Source organism: Euprymna scolopes, chromosome 23 (genome assembly GCF_053919585.1).
Source record: "Euprymna scolopes isolate OS-2025 chromosome 23, ASM5391958v1, whole genome shotgun sequence".
In the NCBI taxonomy this organism is placed as follows: domain Eukaryota; kingdom Metazoa; phylum Mollusca; class Cephalopoda; order Sepiida; family Sepiolidae; genus Euprymna; species Euprymna scolopes.
This window is the reverse complement of record NC_136504.1, coordinates 105,716,901-105,734,639: the sequence shown is the minus strand read 5'-3', so window position 1 is coordinate 105,734,639 and position 17,739 is coordinate 105,716,901. Positions and strand designations below refer to the sequence as shown.

The window sequence follows — 17,739 nt, the reverse complement described above, 5'->3', positions numbered from 1 at the left end:
CAACATTAAAAAATTTTAAAATTAAAAAAAAATTCTGTGTTCGCTTAACGCCAACGGCGAAAGAAGTAAAATTTAAAATTATATGAAAAAAAAAATTTTTTTTTAGAATTAAGATTTTATTTTTTTATTTTATTCTAAAAAAAAAAAAAAAAAAAAAAAAAACTAATAAAAGTAATAAAAAAAAATGAAGAAACAGAAAACAAGTATTTGATTTACCTGGTTGGGTTCGATGACAGCTACTTTTCCTTTGCCCAGGTAACGTGAGAATGTCGCGGCCACGCCGCAGCCACCACTGCCGCCGCCGACCACGACCCAATTTGTACGAACGATCCTTGGTTTCCGTCGAAGAAGTTGACATCGAGCACCTGCCGATGAGTTGGGGTTGAATGAAATAGCCCGCCTTTAAAGCCGAGTGGTCCCAACTACCGGTCATTTGGACGGTCACGGATTTATTACCGAAAAGTTTTAGGACTGACGTCGCTCGATTCATTTTCTTTTTTTTTTCTTTTTTTTTTTTTTTTTTTTTTTTGTTTCTTAGTTTATTTTCAATTATTAAGACTTTTCAGGATCCCCTAAAAGTGTTTTGCTTTTTCGGTGGTCGTTTGTAAAATCACGCCGGCTTCCGATTATCTCCTTGACCCTATCCGTCCGGATAACAGCGCAACTACAAGTCAAATAGCAATAAATACAACGTGACTATAAAAAGAAACGAATTATTCTTATCTGTTTCCTTTTCAGCCAATCAGATTTCATTTCGTCAGTTGTCAAGGACGCGTTCGAGTCAAGGACGCCCTTTTATTATGCAATCGATTACTTTTCGTCGTCTGCTACAGTCACGTTTTTTTGTGTGTGCTTCTTGTGTTGAGTAGTGATGTGTCACTTCTGGCGGCATTTAAAATTAAAGAAAATACAGAAATGTCTTTATGGTCTACGTACCAGTCACGGGACGAAAACGAAATATTCCAAAAATCACGTATTTTGATGAACTGGTTTTATTTTTATTCAAGAAAATTTTACTGTTTCAATGAGGGTGAATAAAAGTGTCCAACGAATCGGTGAACAAGGGCTGATTACCTCCCCTTCTTATGGTCTTAAGTAAAACATGGCCTCATCTGTCACTTATCGGTAAAAAAAAAAAAAAAAAAAAAAAAAAAGAAAAAAACGGCAAATTTGTTTTTCATAAATAAAAAAATACTTGATCAATTTTTGTGATTTTTAGAATATAAAATCTTAATTCCGTGACAAATAAAGTTTTTCTTTCTTTTTTTTTCTCGTTATTGGTGTTTGTTGTCTGAACGAGCACCTAGATCAATAATGTTTTCAACCAACGCATTTCAACTGAAAACATTATTACGTACTTATGGGGCATGTCGAAATTAGTATAAATTCCAAAAATTATATTAAAAAAAAAAAATGATCCAGTATAAAAATAATTACAAGTAAAAATAGAATTCATCAGATTATCAAGTTTCATTGTATGTTTTTAATGTGAAAGAGTTATCTCCCTTGACTTGAATTAAGGGGCAGCCATTTTTAAACAGAACGTAATAGTGGAATGGCTTTTTAATAAAAATACATCTCCAGCACATTTCTATTGTATGAGTTTTCGTAATTTTTGGAATTTATAATAATTTCGACATTTTTTTTTTTATTACTACATGTGCTATTGATGTATTTAAAAAAAAAAAAAACAGCCACAACTGAAATGATCACTAATCTCTACAGCACTAGAGACCATTCCAGTCTTTTCCGTTTAATCTCAATCACGTGATATTCTCCCCCTCCCCACTCTCCATATTATCAGTTAGTGTTCGTTCGTCAAGATACTTCAAAACAATGCCACCTTCCTTTTCATATAGTGTAGTATTGATTCTGGTGTTATAAAATCATCATTCCAGGTATTACCTCCCCCTTCTGAGGGAGGGGGGATAGTGTAGCATCTGTTCTATTGTGATGAGACAATCTTCTCCAAGCATTATCTCCTCCCTAGGACTGGGTTAGGGTTAGGATTAGCTAAAATTGGGGTAAAGGGGCGGTGTATTAATAAAATTTCCATTCCGGCATTAATTGTAAATCATCTGACCATTTTCCCAGGCATTACCTTCTCTTTTGTGAAGGAAATTACTGATGGCCTCGGGCACTTCCATTTGGGGATGCTGCCGGATTTGATTAAGGCAGATGTCGAATCTATCCAGTGACTGATTTTGAATGTGGTGAGGGGGGGTTTAGTTAGATGCCTCCAAGTTATACTGCTCTCGTGTTACATCTTGTCATTTGTAGTATTAGACTTTGTAGCCTAGTAGGGGATGCTCTTTTCTCTTTCCTGCAACCTCTTTCCTACAGAAAAGACATTGCGAGCCTGTCTCTGCTTTATCGTTATTTTCATGGCAAGTGCTCACCCAATCTATGATCCTCCCTTGCCAAACTTTCACAAAAAACACTCTTCTGGTTAAAACCACTATCAACAATTTCCCACACTCTTTATCTGTGCCTAAACCTAAACGTAGATTCCATGAACAAAGCTTCTTTCCTAGAACTGCACACCTGTGGAATTGTCTTCCATTTGCCTGCTTTCCAGCTGATTACAATATGGTCGTCTTCAAGTCCAACGTAAACAAGTTCTTGATGAGCCGTCCCCTTAAGTAATCCAATTTACCGAATTTCCACTACTAATGATTACTATGACATTGACCCATTGACTTCCATGCACTCATTAACCCTTATCCTCGGATGGCCTCCAGGCCTTGATAAGTGGTGACTCCTTTGTAAAAAAATAAAAAAAAATAAAAAAAATTACCCTTCTTCCATTCCCCAACCTGTAAAATGGGGGTAGACTAAATATGCCTGGCTGTAAAATTTTCCCTGATAGGATTGCGGGGTGTCTGGCGACTGACAAAAAAAAAAAAGAAGTATTTCTTCACCCAAAGGAGGGGGCAATGCCTGGAATCACGTAGAAACATGTACAATCTAATATAAGCTTGGGAATCAAAGAATTAGACACAAGGTCAGGTAGGGATTTGAAAAATTAATACATTAGAGAAAGTGTATTCTGGCCTACCAAAAATGCCTGAGCAGACCCGTTGGCATTCCTCGGTAGGGGAGTCTACAGTGATTAGCAATAATAAACTAACCCCTTCACAAATAGAGAAGATAAAACCTGGGAGAGGCGACCTCTTAGGATTGCACAGAATTATAGGTCATAGTTTCTTGGTATTATTTAGATTTTTCCGACTACTGTTCTCATCTTGCATCTCATTTTCAGAACGTTTCAGTCGATGTAATCTCCGACCTTCTTCAGGTGTATCTTGTCAAACTAGGGAACCTGCACGGAATTTTGAACGGAACCCTTTAATTTACTTCATGGGGGTAGCATGCTCTTGTTCCGTCAGCCATGACTGGATAGAAGTCCTAAGTAATTCACAATTGTATTTTTCGGTTGCCCCGCACGGAGGATTGAACCTTCAATTTTCACGAGAATATCACTTTTACAACTGAAATTTTCCAAGTACTCTAATCACTGCGTCATGGGTCAAGTAACCAATCCTCATTTTGTTGTGAAGCACATTTATAACGGGAACTCATAATACACAAATAACGATGGTGATGATAATTCTAAGGGGAAGACATTTATAACAGAGTGGGATTGTGATGATTAATATAGAGAACTTCATATTAATACGGACTGAGAGATATGATGCAACAGTTCTTAACGCATATAGAGGGGGGGGAGATACTTCACTTATGCTGGAGGAGGCACATTACTTGGAAGGGTTGTACAAAGTTCGTTACAAGATGATGATAAAAACACAATACGTTTTCGGTTGTAAGGAATGACGACACGAGACAAACAGTTACAAACATATTCCTTTATTATTCATCCGGCTGATTGGTGATGTCAGGAATTCAAACTTGGATAGCTACATGCTCTACTTTCCTCCCTTCGCTTCTAAGGAGCTCTCCTCTCGATCTCTCCTGATTCTCACTAACTGACTCTCACTGACTCTCTAACCTCGAACCCTCGATTCCTATATTGAGAAATCTTCTTTGTGTATGACGTCAGAAGTGTGTTTACCAATGTGACTAATTTTCATCTGGATTCTCATATGTCTGTCCAACACAATTTTGGCAAACAAAAAATCCTCAATTCTAATTGTTTAATATCTTACCTATTTTTAAACAATATATTTTAACTCATATTGTGCATTCATTTAACTGACATATTTAATATCCAGATTTCTAAAAGAAAGGACAATCGACTCTTTTTCCGACATAAACAATATTTAACTCTTTCTAATAGAATTAACAATAGACTGAATTCCTAAGATTCTAATTTCCATTATCTTTAACAATTGCATACAGAGTTCGATTCTGGCCTTTTCCTAATATCATTTTCACTTATCTAGGGGACAGCCTTTTCATGTAACAATCTCAAAAATTTAGACTCTTCATTAGATCACCATTAGATCACTGAAGTTAAGCAACATTCATCCTGGTTAGTACAAAAATGGGTGACCATTTGGGACTTTCAGGTGCTCTATGTGCTCTCCGCTTATCTTGGCAGCGTTTCCAGTCGTCCTGGACTTCTTGCTGCTGGAATCAAGCAGTGCCGATTCAGGAGAAGTGTGGTTAGGCACTGCGCAATCCTTGCCTCACAATTACACGTGCAGCTAACTTTACAGGGGGTATCCATTGTCTTTTCGAGACTGAATAGAGGCAATGATGGCGGATGGATTCCGACCCAGAAAACAGCAATCGTTCCCCCTTTGTCAGAAACATTACTCATGGAATGTGAGGACTAAAGGATAAAAATAAGTGGAAGCGAGGGTTAGGCGGCTAACGACAAAGTCGATCACGTTTTTGAATGTTAGGATGACACTGTCTTACTATTCTATAAAGGTGCAAAGAGAGAAGGTAAAGCCTGGGAGGGCGAACCTGACTAAGCAGAACAGCAGTCCGACAGCAACAGAGCCAATATCGAACTGATAGCTATCATGATTCTATGGAATCATTAGAGCATGTAAACTACATTTTATGTATCTTTTTCTTTTTTTTCACCACCCCCACCCACTACCAGCCTATCCATCTCCCCACCCCCCACCCCACCCCTTAAACTAACTTGTATCACACCCATTTTTTTCATGTTTTTTTTTCATGACTGATAAACAACATAGCAAAGTGAGTTTTTCTTTTTTCTTTTTTCTTTTCTTTTTTACACAGTGATCACCACTTATCAAGGCCCGGAAGCCACTCAGGGATAAGGGTTATTGCAAGTACATTACGTTAGTCTGGAGATTTAATGAAGTGTTTACTTAAGGGGGCGGTTCATTACGAATTTGTTAACATTGGACTTGAACACATCCAAGTTGTAGTCCGGTGGGAAGCAGGCAGACGGAACAGAGTTCCACAGGCATGCAGTTCTAAGAAAGAAGCTTTGTTCATGGAATCCATGAGAGCCGTCTCCACAAACATTTTTTTTTTTTTTTTGCTAACTCAAAAAGTTAAAGAGCTATAATGACGGGAGTGTTACCATTAAAATGAGCGACCTATTATGCTAAAAAAACAAAAAACTTTCCAACTATTTTCTGAGGAATATATGTTTTTATATCTGATGAGTTGTTTAGTGGGTTCCGCTAGTCAACAAAACACGTGTGAGATGTATTTCATAAAAATATGAATAAAACAAACCATGGATACCACGCATAGGGGTGCCTGCATGTGAAATTTTTGTGGCAGGAGGTGTGTAATCTCCAACCACACCTCTACTGAGTCGACGTTGTTATATAGCAGTTGCAAGTGGAGTGTATGTATAGGATGACTGGAAACAAATGCCGAGATAAGCGGAGAGCACGTACAGTGCCTAGAATTCACAAATGGTCACTCATTTGGTACTAACCGGACTTAACGTTGCTTAACTTTGGTGATCTGATTAGATTATGCCGTTTATATATACAGTGATGATCATATTTATTGGCACGGTAAAATAAAAGTTAAATTTTGTCTAATAAATTCTAAAAAAGGGATTAAATTAAAGAAAATAACAAAGTATATTATGTATTTTTAACTGGCCTTTCCGATGCAGCAATCGGATTTTAGAAAAAATAAATAACAAAGGAACAACAAACATAATTGCAAAAAACCCTTGTTCAAAATTATTGGCACGGCTTTGTTTTTCTTTTAGTATCAGTATAATATCAATCAATTTCCGGTTTACGTGCTTTCTGAACTTTTTTATAGCCATATTATGCTTGTTTAACGCTAATTCAGTGAATAATTTTTTTCAGATAATTTTTAGATAGCGATTTATTTAAACTATTATAAGTGACTAAATTATAATTTTCAATCGCCATGGTTAAAACTAAGGAACACAGCGAAGACGTCAGGAAGCTTGTTGTAGCATGCCATACCAATGGGGAGGGCTATGATAAGATTTCAAAGAAGCTAAACCTTCCCAAATCCACTGTTAGAGCCATAATAAACAAGTTCAAATCGCAAGGCCACGTTATGAGTTTAGAGGGTAGAGGGAGAAAAAGGATTCTTTCCCCAAGAGATGAACGGAAAATTGTTCAACAAGTAAAACAAAACCCAAGGATCTCTGTTGGGGAGATTGTTGATGAACAGAGCACCTCTGGAGTGAATGTATCTCGACATACAGTTGGTAGAGTTTTGAAGAGAGCTGGTTTAAAAGCATGTCGTCCGAGAAAGACTCCCTTATTGAAGCCTATGCACCTGAAAGCAAGGCTAGCCTTTGCAAAACGTCATATTGATAAAGATGTTGCATTCTGGAAACGTGTTCTATGGACTGACGAAACGAAAATAGAGTTATTTGGCCATAATAAAGTGTCTTATATTTACAGAAAATCTGGCGAAGCTTTCCTGCCTAAGAACACCATACCCACAGTGAAGCACGGTGGAGGCAGTTTGATGTTTTGGGGATCCTTTGCTGCCTCTGGACCAGGGCGACTTGTTAAGGTCACAGGTAGCATAAAAAAGGAAGATTATGTTAAAATATTGGATGAAAACCTGAAAGACTCTGCTAAAGAGCTCTCACTTGGTCGTCGTTGGTGGTTCATGCAAGATAATGACCCAAAGCATTCGGCTAAACTGACTAAGAAATGGCTTGAGGACAATCATATTAATGTTTTGTAGTGGCCATCATAAAGCCCAGACCTTAATCCAATTGAAAATTTATGGAGAACATTAAAATGAGGGTAATGCAAAGGAAGCCTAAGAATCTTATTCAATTGGAGGATTATTGTCAGGAAGAGTGGGCTAAAATTACTACTGAAGAGTGCAACAACTTGGTTGTAAACTATGAAAAGCGACTGAGGAAGGTAATCAAGGCCAAAGGCTATACAATTGATTATTAAATAAATCGTGCCAATAATTTTGAACAAGGGTTTTTTGTAATTATGTTTGTTGTTCCTTTGTTGTTTATTTTTTCTAAAATCCGATTGCTGCATCGGAAAGGCCAGTTAAAAATACATAATATACTTTGTTATTTTCTTTAATTTAATCCCTTTTTTAGAATTTATTAGACAAAATTTAACTTTTATTTTACCGTGCCAATAAATATGATCATCACTGTATATATATATATATATATATATATATATATATATATATATATATATATATATATATATATAACTATATATATATATATATTAAAAAATAGGAGGGTTTACTTTTGGGACGACCCTCGTGTATATATATATATATATATATATATATATATACGAGGGTCGTCCCAAAAGTAAACCTTCCTATTTTTTAACTCAAAAAGTTGAAGAGCTACAAAGACGGGAGTGGCATCATTAAAATGAGCAACTTTTTGTGTTCCATAATTTATTTTTCTACATAGTCACCACGATTTTGAATTCACTTTTGTCAGGAATTCAATGATGCATCTCTGCTTCTGACGCACGTCCATGACGGTGGATACTTTCTTAGAATTTCACACCATCAATATCCGCAACAGAGAGATGAAACTTTCAGGTCTTGAATGCATAAGTCCAGGCATCATAACAATGCAATTTGCAGTCCTCTCCGATTCATTCGAACAGGATAAAACAAATAGGAAGCATTTCTTTTGGAACACCCATCGTACTGACTAGCAGGGTTAACCAGTGTTGCCTAGGACCATAAAAATCAAAATAGTGTGTCTGACATCTTTATCTCTTTGCCTATCTTAGTCTGTTTCATCTTCCCTACCCATCACCCCTCTTTCAGCGCCACCCAGTCTATTCTTCAATTGAAAATGATGAGGATGTGAATTTAAAAAAAAATTTTTTTATTGCAATTTCACCCCAAACAGGGCTACTATGTGGGGAGTTGGGTAGCAAGATGTCGGTTCACGTTACACTTGAACTTCTGCATGTCAGTACAGTTGGGGAAGCAAGAACTCGGAAGGGAATTCAAAAGTCCAGCGGTTCTTGGGAAGAAACTACTGGAGTAGAATGGTCTCTTACATCTAGGGATCTCAACTGTGAAGGGGTGGGATTTAGCTGCTTGTCGGGTTTGTCAGCGGTACTTACGTCGAGGGGGCACAAGTGGTTGCAGTTTGTCAGAGCATTCACCACTGAAATACTTGTAGAACAGGCAGAGGGATGCTACATTACGTTGATGGGACAGAGGCTAAAGCTTAGATGACAGTCCAGGACCTATTAGGTTGCCAACTCTTTTGAACCCTGTCTAGGAGTGAGAGACTAGTAGCAGATGCACCAGCCCAGATTTGTCAACTCTTTTTCATATAATAACTAGCAGGCCGCCCGGTCGTAAAATACGCATAAATATTATATTTTAATTAATGCAGATGTTTTTTTTTTACAAGGTAGTCACCACTTATCAAGGCCCGGAAGCCACTCGGGGATAAGGGTTATTGCATGTACAGTAATCAATGGGATAGTATCGTAGTAATCGTTGGTATTGGAGGTTTGATAAAGTGTCTAACTTAAGGGGTCGGTTTATCAGGAATTTGTTTATGTTGAACTTGAAGACATCCAAGTTGTAGTCAGGTGGGAAACAGGCAAACAGAACAGAGTTCCACAGGCGTGCACTTCTAAGAAAGAAGCTTTGTTCATGGAATCTATGTTTTGGTTTTGGCACAGATAAAGAGTGGGGAAAATTGTTGACAGTGGTTTCAGCTAGACGGGTATTTATCATGAAAGATTGGCAAGGGGGGACCATAGATTGGAGCTCAGACGAGCACTTGCCATGGAAGTAACGATAAAACAAAGACAGGCTCGCAACGTCTCTCCTGTGGGAGAGAGATTGCAGGGAAGAGAAAAGGGTGTCCTCCACTAAGCCACGAAGTCTATTTTGTACTCTGTCAAGGCAGGATAGGCTGTTTTTAGCAGCTCCTGCCCATCCTTGGACGTACTTGACTTTTATATAGATAGAGAATTGCATCAGCAGTAAGATATCTTCTGGAGCGGTAGAAGGATCCTAGCATTTTTCCAGCAACCTTGGCAACAGACTTGATGTATGTACCATTTCAGGTCAGGAGTAAAGGTCAATCCCATAAGCTTATCAAAACATGGAGCCTCCCCTAGACGAGAGCCATCCATTTCAATTGAAATTCAAAAGAGCGTTGATAATGTAAAGATAGGAGCTTGGTTTTAGATGCATTAAAGGATACCAGCCACCTCTTCCCCCACTGTACCGTGTACTCAAGATGTGTGTGTGTGTGTGTGTGTGTGTGTGTGTGTGTGTGTGTGTGTGAGAGAGAGAGAGAGAGAGAGAGAGTGGAGTCGCCACTTATCAAAGTCAAAACGCCACTCAAGGATAAAGTCTAATTAGTTTGTCAGGTAGAGATTAATACAACATCTTGATTGTTCATATTATTTGGATTCTTCAGACTATTGTTCTCATCTTGAGTTTTATTCTCACAACGTTTCAGCCGATATAACCTCCGACCTTCTTTAAGTGTATCTTGTTGAACTTGGGAATTTTTTAAGGCTCCCAAAGTTCATACTAGAATTCAAAAGGACCTGTAGCATAGTGAATAAAGTACTTGGTAAAATCAGTTGTAAATGACACCCTGTTGGAGGTTGAAGGTTCAATCCTCAGTGTGGGAGACGCAGGAGACAACTGCAAATTAAATGAAGATTTCTGTTCAAAATTCCCAAGTTCGACAGAAAGATTTCTGAGTTTGAAGAAGGTCAAAGTTTATATCGGATGATAGATGAGAACAGTGATCCAAATAATATGTATATATATATATATATATATATATATATATATATATATATATATATATATATATATATATATAGTAAGTTATGAAAATATATATGGTAATTAAGCCACAAAAAATATTTCAGGTTTCATTCTTGTGAGAATTCGTCAGGCTTATGCGAAGAGTTGTGGTTATCGCGCATTTATATATACGCATATGCTTTTGAATTTTCTAGTTAGCCAATCATCTTCCTAGTTTCCACCACGCCCATCCTAATCAGCCAATGGGTGGGCACTTACAGGACAAAGGCCCAATTTACCTCCGGTTCACCTCATTTCTTTGTGTGTTTTATGGGAAGGGTAGATATTCTTTTGTTGTAGTAAACTGATCTACTTTCAGCCTAGGTGTAGTTAGATATGTTCTTTTGTGTTTTAGTCTATATTTCGGATATTAGGTTAGTTCACACACACACAAACACACACATACATACATACATATATATATATATATATATATATATATATATATATACTTATTTATGAATATCTATGTTTATTTTATTTTATTTATTTTCTATTGTTATTGTCAGTTTCAAAATTTATTTTGTATCGTTTATCCTGTGCACACAGTTGTTCGCTATTTCTCTCCTACAGTTTAATAGATGTTGGGGTTCTTTAAAGAATAAGATCACAAATAATCTACATGGATCGTTTAGGTCTCTACATGTACTTGCTTATCTTACTATTTTCATTCGACTATTGGCGAGCGTCCACTTTCTTCGAGTTCCCAGTACTGATTTCCTAGTGCTGTTTTCCATCTGTGTTTTTTGTTTTCGAACATAATTTTGTGGTCATAATAACTGGTTTTGAAATCTAATCTACGTAATATTTCTTGTTATTCGGGTTTTCTTTTGCAAATATTGTGGCCTGGTAAACTATGCTTTTAGTTAGGCATTTATTTTGAAGTGGGCAGAGTGTGCGGGATGTATAGTTGCATTTTTCTTGTTCGTTATTAGAAATGTTTATTTTTATTTGTATTCGGGTTGTTGTTGTTTGGGTTTGGTTTATTATTATTATTATTAATATTATTATTATTATTATTATTATTATTATTATTAATATTATTATTATTATTATTATTATTAATATTATTATTGTTAATATTATTATTATTATTATTAATATTATTATTGTTAATATTATTATTATTAATATTAATATTATTATTATTATTATTAATATTATTATTATTATTATTATTAATATTATTATTATTAATATTATTATTATTATTATTATTAATATTATTATTATTATTAATAATACTATTAGTAGTATTATTAATATTATTATTATTAATATTATTATTAATATTATTATTATTATTAATATTATTATTAGTATTATTATTATTAATATTATTATTATTATTATTATTAATATTATTACTTCTACTACTAACATTTTTGCATCATCAGTTCCTCATGAATAATTGTGTGCACAGTTCCCACACTGACATCAAACTGTGCACTTATTGTCTCTATAGACACATGACGATCCTTATCCAAGAAATTCTTTATATAACCAATCAACTCTGATGTTCTGACTTCCTTACTTCTTCCACACCTCTCATCATCCCTCACAGACTTCTTACCTTCCTTGAATCTCTTATGCCACTCAAAAACTGATGCTTGGTTCATACAAGAGTAATCTAAAGCATTCCATACGTTTCTGTGGAATTTGTTTTTTCCAACTGTGATAATGAGACTTTAGTATGGTGTATTCCAATTCCTGCTGTAGCTGTTCATTCGAATTGGTCAATACTCTCATAAGATATATGGCAATAACATAGTGAATTTTCAAGTGTTTACGGAAATTTTAAATGCTTGTAGAAAAAAGTCTGGAAACTTATTGATGGCATCTCGTGTCTGTATTTTTGGAGATATATGTATATTACGTTTGTTTTTTGTTTTGTGTTTTTTATATAATATTTTTATCATAGAATTATTACTATTTTTTTAACCTTATAACTCATAGTGTTTTATTTTTAACTTTTTTATTCCTTGTCTTGCATATATGCCATTTCAATAAGAATTTATTCAATATATATATATATATATATATTAGTGTATTTAGGCAGCCGGCCCTGTCAGTGGGGCATTAGAATACGCCGACTGCCCCCCTGCAGAGGGTAAAAATCCCTCAATGGGGGTCCTGGATATGACCTTAAACTATATCCAGTGGTGAGGCCCCAGCTTGTGGGCTTTGGGGAGTGTGGAGCCACCCTTTAATTACCATTGCTCCCAGGTCCACTCTGACCCGGAGTGGTAGTACCTGTTAGGGTCCCAACTATGGGTTAAATAGAAACCGATGCGAAAACAACAAATATATTCTATTAAAAAAATATTTTCTTCAAAATCTTTGGATTCGGCATTAAATAACCCGAAAAGGGTTGATATGCCGTAAAACAACCAACCCACCATTTAGACAGCATTCCTTCATTCAGGCAAACATTATTAAAAACAACAGAGATACCTTGCTTAATGATTCTTTTTTTTCATTTTTTCGATCTTACATTTACAGCAATACTAGTCAATCTTCTAACACTAACCCTATAGACATATTTTCTAAAACCCAAATGACACCAAATTTTAGAGTGGAAGAAAAAAAAAATGAAAAGCATCATACATAGATATAGAGCACATCTAGAGAACAATTCTAAGATTAGATTTATTATATACTATAAGAAGTATCGAACCCAGAACCTCATCGTTAAAAATAACTCCTCGCCGGCGACAAAAATGTTGGAGCAAACCAATATTGTGTACAAATTTCAATGCCCCTCAGGAGAGTGTAACTCCGAAAATAAAAACGCATATATTGGACATACAAAAACAACATTGTCCCGTCGATTAACGATGCATTTGAACAGTACTAGCTCAATATACCAGCATTTAACAAATCAACATAGCTGCCCCCCCTCTAATCTTAGAAAGGTCCTCGTGGACAACACAAGGATTTTGCAACGAGAAAGTAATTGTAAAAAATTAAAAATACTTGAAGCACTATATATAAAAACCCAGCACCCATCTATAAATAGCATTAATTTTGAAAGTAGCAATAATGTGCTGAAGTGTTTAGCACAACCAGTATACGACTGCTTTTACTAACATTGCTTTTTATCATCCTAATTTTTAATCGAGTTTTTTATCACTCGTAAATGTATATTTTAATCGACTTTACATTGACTCTTTTTATCATTCGCAACTATATATTTCACTTCTATTTTGAATATTTTATCTCCACCTGATGATGATTCAAGAAAGAATCGAAAGCGCTCGTGTGAACCATGGAACATTTGTAAATACCTTCCATCTTGAAGTTAAAAAAATCTTACGAAAGATCGAAAAAATGAAAAAAAGAATCATTAAGCAAGGTATCTCTGTTGTTTTTAATAATGTTTGCCTAAATATATATATATATATATATATATATATATATATATATATATATATATATATATATATATGCGTAAACTTTAATTATTTACTTCAACAGTGCTCAATACCTAGGTAGAGCTAGTTAGTTATAAATATATAACTATATATATATATATATATATATATATATATATATATATATATATAAAGACACAGAGAGAGTAGCAATAAAGTAAGAAAATGATAATATAAAAACATATAGATTTATTCATTTATTCAGTAAGGGTGATACACCAATTAGGGGTGTAGGGTAAGTAAGCTCATCATCAATTTGGTTCTCCCACCCCCAAGCAGCCTCAATATTTTATCTCTCACTGCACAATTATTCCGCACCTAATGTAACTATCGCTTGACGTCACTTCCCTATTATGTTACCTATCATCTTCTCTCGTCTTCTGATGAGAAGCATTAGACTTCGAAATACCACGGTATAAAGAGTTTTACTTATCCTATATCCCTAATTGATGTATCATCCTTATTGAATAAACGATTAAATCCGCATACATTCGTATATTTTTTTATGCTGTCGTTTTCTTATTTTATTGATATTCTATATAAACTCAAAAGCAATTTGTTGAGCTTTGCATTATCCTGATAAGTTTCCTCTTAAACAATCGATCTCATTCTTATTCTTTTAAATCCGCCACATATATATATATATATATATATATATATATATATATATATATATATATATATATATATATATATATATATATATATATACTCGGGTTTTTTTTTTATATTCAAAAGTAATGGACTAATGAATTCAACGAGGTTGTTAGATAGTGCTCAATAAAAAGAGCTGATAATACTTGTTTATTGTTATATAAACATGCTCACATCCCGCTGCTACAAATAGCCACTTGTTTCAATCAAACAACAGATATCATCAGGCAGCGACTTGACTATTCATTCATTGAACTTTTGAATAGTCAAGTCGCTGCCTGATGATATCTGTTGTTTGATTGAAACAAGTGGCTATTTGTAGCAGCGGGATGTGAGCATGTTTATATAACAATAAACAAGTATATATATATATATATATATATATATATATATAAAATGAAAATTACAATTGAATTTACCAAAATGATCCAAGATGGTAAAATTAAAGTAAATTATAAATATTAAAGAATTAATATTTATAAAGTTATCTCAGCCAGATGTAAAAGCTCGATAAAACCAAATAGGAAAATAGGAGCTTATAATATGAGCAAACAGTTAATAAAATATGTTAAAAAACACTTTGAAATGAGTTAAAAACATATTTAATTTGAAAAGGAAACAGTAGGTAAATGGATAGTCCTTAATATATATATATATATATATATATATATATATATATATATATATATATATATATATATATACGAGCAAACAGTTAATAAAACATATTAAAAAAAAAACACTTTGAAATGAGTTAAAAACATATTTAATCTGAAAAGGAAACACTAGATAAATGGATAGTCCTTAATCCGCGGAGTTTCGAAGAAATACTTTCCTTCTCATCAGTGGGTAGGAATTAGCAAAATGCATTTTTTTGCTAATTCCTACCCACTGATGAGAAGGAAAGTATTTCTTTGAAACTCTGTGGATTAAGGACTATCCATTTATCTAGTGTTTCCTTTTCAGATTAAATATGTTTTTAACTCATTTCAAAGTGTTTTTTAACATATTTCATTAACTGTTTGCTCATATTATAAGCTCTATCTCCTATTTGGTTTTATTGAGCTTTTACATCTGGCTGAGATAACTTTATACATATTAATTCTTTAATATTTATAATATACTTTAATTTTACCATCTTGGATCATTTTGGTAAATTTAATTGTAATTTTTATTTTATATATATATATATATATATATATATATACATATATATATATATATATATATATATATATATATATATATATATATGTATGTATTTAATAACCCCCCCCCCAATAACTTTATATTCATTTCTGTAAGTTTAAATTTCAGTCCACCTATAAATTCCGATGAAATTGGTACTCTACCCCATCTCTTGGGGTGAAAGTCAAATGGAAACAATAATGTAAATTTATTATGGGCTCAATAAAAAATTAAAACATTATATATATATATATATATATATATATATATATATATTTAGTAATGTGATTGATAAATTTTAAATTATCAATCACATTACTAAATATTAAATTAGCTCTAGGATATTTACCTATTGAGCTTATTATATATCTAAATTACAACGAGCACTTTTTCTTTCCTGTATTTTAATTAAACTAGTAATTTCACTATTACATTAAAATACACTCTGCTCTTTAGACTATTGTTCTAACCTCCTTTAAATTATATATATATATATATATATATATATATATATATATATATATATATATATATCAAATGGCTGCTTTAAGGTTGGTCATTTCCCAAAATTTTATTCAAATTCATGCGATATTCACAAAGTTATGATATTTTATTCTTTATCGACGAATTTCCACTGTCCATGGCTTTATTGCAGGTTTCTTAAAATGTTGTTTCAGGCCAAAAATAGAACGTCTATTCATGAAAACTTTACTTTTATTATATTTTTCTGCTAAAGTATAAAACGCACATCCTAGGTGCTAAGTCTCAAATAAATGAATTATTTATCGCCATATACACCATTTTTTGAAAATAACTTTAATCAACCTTTTGTCCACCGAAGAAGTCAATTGTTTGATCTGAAAAAGAGTTATGGTTCTGGCGACATCAACTACTTTCCTCAACAGGGCATCCTTTGAAGTAAATTGCTCTCCTCCCTCATAAACACCTCTTTTCCATATTGATCAGAGATGTTCAATGGGGTTAAGATCCGGAGAACACGGTGGCCGGCTCATGAGGGTTTCTCCAAAGAAGCCCATAGATTCAAGGAAGGCTGCAGTCGCCCTAGCAGGATGTGATGATGCATTGTCAAGCATAAAAATCATCTGAAAGCGACGTGACAATGGTAGATCATCTAGCCATGGTGACAAATGTTTATCCAAAAAGGACGTGTATGCATTGCTGGTAAGTTTTACAACCTCTGGAACTCGGAATGGTCCAACCAACTTATCCCCAATGATTCTCAACAAAAACATGATGCCTCCACCTTATTGTTAGCGATGAACTCTGTAAGGGGTTGGAGTTCTGTTCAAGTTCCAAACTTTGACTCATCCATCCAGATTGTCAAGAGTAGCACGGGTCTCATCTGTAAAAAGGACATGTTGGAAATCCATTTTCATGTAATTCTGTGCCCAAGCCAAACGTTTTTCCCTATGTTGTTTGTTCAATGGAGGCCTTGGAATAGTTTTGATGTTCCTTGCCATCCCATTCAACACATTACATCAGGCCTGCCTGGATCTTGGAGCGATTCCAGCTCTTACAAAAATGGAAGCACTGGTGCTGTTTGGGTTTCGGTTGACTTCCCTACGAATTTTCCGAATATCACGATGTGAACGGTTTTCCCTGGTGCCGTTATCCTTTCTGGATTTGGTGTTGGCGTTGTTCACGAATGAAGCCAAAGTTCTTGGATTCCTTTCCAGCTCCATAGCTAAATCTTTGGTGAACAATCCTTCTGCGAATCCAGCAACAATCCTTTCCTTTTTAATAACCGTTAATCGCTCCTTTTTTGGCATTTTAAAAGACCTGCCATAAAGCGATGGACAATATAAATTACTTAATAATAAATAAAATGTCATAACTTCGTGAATATCGCATGGATTTGAATAAAATTTTGGGATACAACTAACCTTGAAACAGTCATTTGATGATACAATTTTCATTTTTTGGGGCATATATTTAGTGAAATATTGATATTTTACTAATCTGCAATAAAGCAATTGTCGCAGTTTATACAGGGTGTCCATAAAGTCCGTGTGCGCCTTAAAATATTTATAATTTTATTTGTGATTGCAATAGAAATAACATGTAAAAAGGATTTGATTTTGGAAAAATTCATTTTAAAATTGCACACGGACTTTATGGACACCCCGTATATATATATATATATATATATATATATATATATATATATATATATATATATATGTGT

The 17,739-nt window shown here is 34.1% G+C and overlaps 1 protein-coding gene across 1 annotated transcript in view; it reads right to left on the bottom strand.

Moving 5' to 3' along the window:
- Positions 1-670, bottom strand: part of LOC145246118 (sulfide:quinone oxidoreductase, mitochondrial-like) — a 79,274-nt gene extending 78,604 nt beyond the window's left edge. The window contains 2 exon segments of the mRNA XM_080107956.1: positions 217-312; positions 314-670. Coding sequence (XP_079964082.1) covers positions 217-312; positions 314-490 — 273 coding nt within the window. The 5' untranslated portion in view covers positions 491-670.
- Between the last annotated feature and the right edge of the window lie 17,069 nt (positions 671-17,739).